Genomic DNA, 6,321 nt, shown 5'->3' with positions numbered 1-6,321 from the left:
GTTCTGCTGTCCATGATGAAGGGGCTCGTTTCATGCTTGAATAACGTATCCAGGGTCCTTTGCCCCAGCTCTCGACGGCTGTAGAGGTTGTTAAAAGGATGCGATATGATCCTTTCCCCTTTCCCCTTAGAGGTTCCGCATTCCACCACTCGATACGCAGCCGGACTCTGGGCTGGAAAGGATGAGCCGGTGTGTTGAGTTCCAAGGATCTACGCGCCGTCGCGTACTTCTGAAATTCCTGCAAAATACTCCCTAGAAATAAATATTCCCTAAAGAAACTAGCTGAGTATTCCCATTTCATTGCCCCGTTAGGTGGGTATCAGAGGGTATGTGTGCAGCCTGATGGGGCGATCCATGCGACAGCTTGTATGGGCTCAAATCGCCCTTCCCTCGAGGCCAGAACCTGATTCTCAGTGACGCCGGAGGTAGTGCCTGAACCCAAGTCATAGGTGTTTCCCGACAATTTTTTCCGAGATGTTGCTGGAGGGCGTAGTTCACCCACTCCACTTGACCGCTAGATTCCGGTCTGTATGGAGCGCGGTAATCCCAGGTTAGGAACAAATTTTTACTCAACTCTTTTACGGTTCCAGCGATAACGTGGGACCCATGGTCTGATGGCACTCCTGAAGGCATACCAAAGCGGGGAATAATTTCTTGTAACAGGATTTGGGCTACCTCCCCCGCCTTGTTGGTTCAACAAGCTTTCCAGCTTCAGGCCATCCAGTGAAGGTATCGACCAAGGCCAAAATGTATCGATATCCTTCTTTTCTGGGTGAGCCGGTGAAATCTATTTGCCAATAATCTCCAGGAGATTTCCTACCTTAGTCACCCCGATGATCAGCTTCTTAGTAGCATTTGGATTGTCTCTAAGGCGTATTTCACACCTCCCTGTAATGGATCCGATAACCTCTGCGTGGCCCTACTTACAAGTGGCTTGCGGAGGAGTTTCACTCAATTTTCAATTCCCCAGTGGAACCGCCCATCCCTTTAGCCGTTCTTTGGCCAGTGACTTAGTTATTCACTTATTATCCTCTTTCATCATGTTTTGGCGGTGCTTCCGGCGGGACTCTCCTCTGCAGGGGTCAGAGTCAGGATACCTTTCTCTGCACCCCCCTTTGCAGCCATACCTGCCCACTGATTTCCTAATCCCGGAGCGCTCTTACTAGCTTGACGTGCCTTGCAATGCGTAACTGCGACCGCCGCTGGTTTTTGAATGCTCTTTAATAATTCCTGGATCTGAGGCGCATATTTGAGCACAGTTCCTCGAGCAGATGATAGTCCTCTCTCTTTCCAAAGAGCTCCATGCGCATGAACCAATCCAAAGGCATACTTGGAGCCTGCCCGTGTGTGGGCTCATTTCCCTTTGCTCAGGGCCCGTGCCCTCGTGAGGGCATTCGGTTCGGCTACCTGAGCAGAGACCTTTGCGGGCAAAGCTTGTGATTCTGTTAACCTCGTCGATGGTACTTCCAGCGCACCCAGGCAATCGTTAGCTCTCTCGGGGGCAGCTGCTGCCGCCAGCATACAGCTGCGAGCCTGCTTCTTGAGATCTGGGGGCTGGAGCAGACTTCCTCGATGGTCTGTGGCCAGCCGCTGTCCTCCTTTTTGTTTCAGTACCATCATGACCAAGTGTGGTACCTAGACGGTAACCTTCTGCCCCACGGTGAACTTGGGGAATCGTGAACCCGTAGCCCAGTTGCTGCTGCTGCTTGAAGCCATCCAGGCCATCCTGAGCTCAGCTCATCCAGCTGTTGGGAGAAGTCAGTTACAGCGTGCCGCTGAGGCCCTAAAAACTTGTGCCAAACTCCTAAGGCAGTACTTTCTCTCTCCTGGGTGAAAAGATCAAAGGTCTTTATTAAAAGCACGGGTAATGCCAGCACGGGGGCCTCCGTCAGAGCTCGCTCCAGGCGCGTGAAAGCAGCGTTACCCCCTTCTGTCCAGGCAATACAGCCACTGCAGGAAGCTTTCAGTAGCTCATACAGCGGCTTCACAACGAATCCGTAATTGGCTCTCCGAAGCCGACACCATGCTGCCATTCTGCCAGATGCTGGTACGGAAGCTGCACAGGGCTACTTGTGCCCGGGCCCGTGTCCTCATCTTGGTCTTTGTCCCCACCCGCAGCCTTGTCCGTGTCCGCACCTTCCCCCGGCAGCTCGGCTCTAAGGCCCTGGGGCCACACTCTGGTCCCCAGCAGCCCTGGCACCCCCTGGCTGGGGCTGCTCCTCTTCCCTGGTGAGCAGGGGGGAAGGAACCCTGGGGAGGGCCCCAGCACAGGCCGCCCCTCGCCACTTGGCCATCAGCACTTGCAGAAACGTTTGGTACCCCATGGCCATCACGAGGGTGTCCTGGACGATGCGGATGAGCTCCTCAGCGAGGTTATGCGTGACCGTGGCCGAGGGGCTGCAGGGGGTGGCTCCACATCGACGGGGCTCTGCGGCCTGTCCCTGCCATCCGTGGGGAACTCCTTGTGCTTTGGCCGCTCTGGCAGCTCCAGTGGGATGGCCTGGCCAAGGGTGAGCCCCGGCTTTCCCACCAGCACCCAGGTGGCTCTGGGGGACCGGGCAAGTCCCATGCGCGTTACTGCGGCTGGCTCTGCCATCGCACCAGGCCAGGGCTCCGGGACACAGCAGAGGGAGCCCAGGAAAGAGGAGCTGCTGCATGACAGGGATGGCAGCGGGGCCTGTGGGGGCTGGTGCTCCCTCCTCAGAGCATCTGCCCTTGCCCGGCACTGGAGGATGGGGAAGAGTGAAAGCTCTTGCCCTGCGGTGCTCATGCACATCAGCAAGCCTCGGGGAAAGTTCCAGCTTCTGTTAGTGAGGATCAGCAGGTTTCTTGCGCAGCAGCTGGAAAGGGACTCGTGTGTCGGGTTGTCCTTCGAGGAGCCTGGCCTCTTCTTCCTCAGCCAAAGTGCCAGGGGTCACAGAACCACACCATGGTCAGGGCTGGAGGGGACCTCTGAAGATCGTCTAGTCCAACCCCCGGCAAAAGCAGGCCCTGCTAGAGCAGGCTGCACAGAATTGTGTCCAGGTGGTGCTGGCACGTCTGCAGAGGAGGAGGCTCCACAGCCTCTGGGCAGCCTGTGCCAGTGACCTTACTGGGAGCGCTGTGCCAGGGTCCCTGCGCCAGGGGACCAGAGTCTGGTCCGGCTACAATGTCGGGCACTGCAAGGGGCAGGGAGAAGATGAGCACAACAAGCCCCTGCCACGCTCCCTCCCTCCACGCGTCACAGCGCCTGTCCCCAAGTCCCCAGTGGCTGTGGAAGCCACCACGCCCTGGGCACCCTGTCCTCCCGCTGCCCCCCTCACCGCTGTGCGTGCCGCTGCAGTCCCTGCACTCCCAGGACTCGGTGGCATCTTCCAGGGCGGAGCAGCACTGGTGGGTCTCACGGGAGCCACCAGAGCTGCAGACCAGGACTCTCCAGGGTCTGGGGAGAGCAACGGTACCCGCTGCCACCAAAGGTCCCCGAGCTGTGGGCCGACAGCACCGGCACTGTGCCGAGCCCAGCTCTACCCTGCTCCCGTCCTGGCAGCCGGGGCTGAGCTGCCAGAACGCAGCCTGCGCCATGCCTGGCTCAGCATCCCAGGGAACCTCCACCCCTGCCCGTCAGAGGAGACGAAGGCATCGTGTCCTCACTGGGGCTGCAGGAACCGGGGCCACCGGCACTCATCCCGCCTGCTCTGCCTGGTCCCGGCCCAGAGGGCACAGGCACTGGTCGGCATCGCAGGAGCTCTGCCAGTGCACCAAGTCGAGGAAAGAGCCCTCCTCCTCCCAGGCAGCATCCCTGTGGGAAGAGGGGAGCACTCAGCACCGGGGGCCTGGGGGACACCCCGTCGGCACCCAGGAGGGCCGGAGGGGATCAGCTGGAGGATTGCAGAGGGCAAGGGAGGCAGCGCAGGGGATTAAGAGGGACAGTTACAAGTGGCTGCATATCTTACCTGTCTTTTTTTTTTTTTTTTTTTACTGCTCTTTGTGTTGCTGTAAATAAAAGTATCTTTAAAAGTAGCTCTGTGGTGGTAGTTTTTTACGAAGAGCTCCTTAGGGGAGTATTCTCATGGGGTAGGGGATTTATTACCCACGTTTCAACTCTATTATCTGGAATGTTTAAGGACCACGTTCGTTTAACGTTTAAGGGACGACGCTATGAAAGTGCTCGATTATGAAAGAGCGATTATGGTGGACGTACCTCTTTTGTTACGAATTTGAATATGCCAACTCGGGCATAACGGGACGTTATATTCATGGTGTATGGGTTCACCATGGGGTCTCGATACATACTGGATCCCCCCTTTCCAAGGGGTCCGGGTCCCCTGCTCAATAGGCAGCTTGTAGAGTTAGCGACCACGGCTCTCTTGGGTCATCAGCAGTTAGGAAACCCCTGGCCCCCAGTACCCTTGGGCCTCGTCTTCCAACAGCAGGACTCGATAGCCTCCTGTCAGTGATACTCTCCAGACATACTCTGTCTCAGTTTCTTGAGCTAACCTGGTGTATTTTTCCTGGAACTTCGACACTTTGGCTGCCGAGTGCGGCACCGTCCGGATAGTAACGTGTGGGGCTTCCCCACCTTGGCTGCTGTCGGTGGTCTCAGCTTAATCACCGGCCTCATTACAACTTCCTCATTCTTGGGGTAAAATATTTCTCGGTCCATTTCCAACTCCTTAGACAAGTACAAAGGTCTTGGGCCCTGTTTCTCGGCCAGCCGTGCCAGTCTTGTAAATCCCAGCAGACTATCCAGAACAGAATTAAGATCTGTCTGATCAGGAGATTCTTGTCCCCCTTCCTCTCGTTCGGACCGTGAAGTTTGTTCTCCGTCCAATGCATCTGAGAGAGCGTGTGGAGTCGCTGAGTGCTGTTACGTTCAGCACTTAGCTGGCTCTGCAGGGTTTTGATTTGTTCTTGCAAGGGTTTAACCATTTCATCATGAGTTTGTTTAATCAGGCGCCTCTCCTTCTGGGCCGCCACTCGTGCGGCTCCCAACACAGCACGCACCGTGGCTTTTCCTGGTCACGCTTCTCGTTCCTTCCTAAGTGGTGTCATCCTATCTGCTACAGCTTTTGAATCGTGCCAGCTAACATGGCCCCGTGCCATCCCTGGTGAGGAAAGGCACGCCTTACAGTCCTTCAACTTTTCAGTAACAGGGGAGCAGTCAAGCACCGGCATTTCCCAGGCAGCCATGGCTTGCCAGTGCTCAAACCTCTCCCAGCTTATGCGGAGAGGTCGCTTCCCTGCTCTCCCTGCCCACCCTCACCGGGGGAAGGGGAGAGTGAGTGAGCTTCGCAAATCCCCAGGGAAGGTCACAGGGGTTGTCCAGTGTCACAAAGGGAAAGGGGGGCTCTGGCTGCCCCAGGAATTTTCACAAAGGGGGGCTCTGACTGCCCCAGTGATGTCACAAAGGGGGGCTCTGACTGCCCCAGTGATGTCACAAAGGGGGGCGGGGGCGGCTGCCTCCCGTACTATAAAAGGGGGGTGCGCGCCTCATGGGGAAGGCAGTGGGCAGTCTGGCACCGTCTGGGTGGGCTGCAGACTGCAGCCTCTGCCACACTCCAGCAGTGCTGGGTGTCCTCTCACTGGGGACCCAGTAGGTTCACTGAGGATCTGCACCGTGGGTCTGTGCTGACAACTCGGAGCACCGTGGCCACACCACAGCCAGTGCCATGGGGCGTCACAACATCCCCATAATGGTTGACGTGCTCCACGTCATGATGCTGATGTTCATGCTGGAGCTCAGCCCGGTCGCAGCCATACTGTATTTCAGGCGACTCCGGGTAGGTGACAGTTGCACTGCACTGCCCCTCAGTGCAGGGAGGGGTAGCGTGGGAGGTTAAGGTGTGGGGCCGGGAGCTGTTTCCGTCTCCTCACCCAGCTGCTGGGGTCCTGCAGGGGCGTAGGAAGAAGCCAAAGCATCAGAGGAGCACGACAAGAGCCCGGTTCGAGGAGGAGAGCGGTGAGTGGCTCCGGCCCCAATTGACCTGGAAACGGGTGACACCCTGCAGAAGGCCTGGCCTGCGGCTCTGGGCTGCTGGCCACTCACACCATCTCCTCTCTTGGCAGCTTCTCCCCAGGCACATGGAGCAGCAGAGAAGCCCACCCCAACCGTGGAGATGGGGTAAGCGCAGGGGACACCCACAGGTCCTGCCCCAGACCCTCAGCCCATGCCCTGCCCCTGCCCACGCTGGGCAGCGCTGCCTGCCGGCCAAGGAGGGTGTGCTGCCCGTGAGTCCTGCCGGAGGGGCCGGGTGCAGCGGGGGTCTCTTCCCTCTCCCCCTCTGCAGGGCAAGCCTGGAAGCGTCAAGCGTGGAGCACTGCTCCCCAGAGACCGTGCCGCAC

At 57.9% G+C, this 6,321-nt stretch overlaps 1 protein-coding gene across 1 annotated transcript; it reads right to left on the bottom strand.

The window, feature by feature from the left end:
• Nucleotides 1-2,807: 2,807 nt before the first annotated feature.
• Nucleotides 2,808-4,270, bottom strand: LOC121082144. The gene is made up of 5 exons (XM_040581475.1): nucleotides 4,181-4,270; nucleotides 4,070-4,089; nucleotides 3,663-3,778; nucleotides 3,093-3,593; nucleotides 2,808-2,923 (listed from the first exon to the last, which is right to left on the bottom strand). Exons 1-5 carry the CDS (start codon nucleotides 4,268-4,270, stop codon nucleotides 2,808-2,810), a joined length of 843 nt encoding a protein of 280 aa, XP_040437409.1.
• Nucleotides 4,271-6,321: the final 2,051 nt, after the last annotated feature.

This window comes from Falco naumanni, unplaced genomic scaffold, assembly GCF_017639655.2.
Source record: "Falco naumanni isolate bFalNau1 unplaced genomic scaffold, bFalNau1.pat scaffold_335_arrow_pat_ctg1, whole genome shotgun sequence".
Taxonomy (NCBI): Eukaryota; Metazoa; Chordata; class Aves; order Falconiformes; family Falconidae; genus Falco; species Falco naumanni.
Note: the sequence above shows the minus strand (reverse complement) of the source record. Positions and strands in the feature narration are given on the sequence as shown.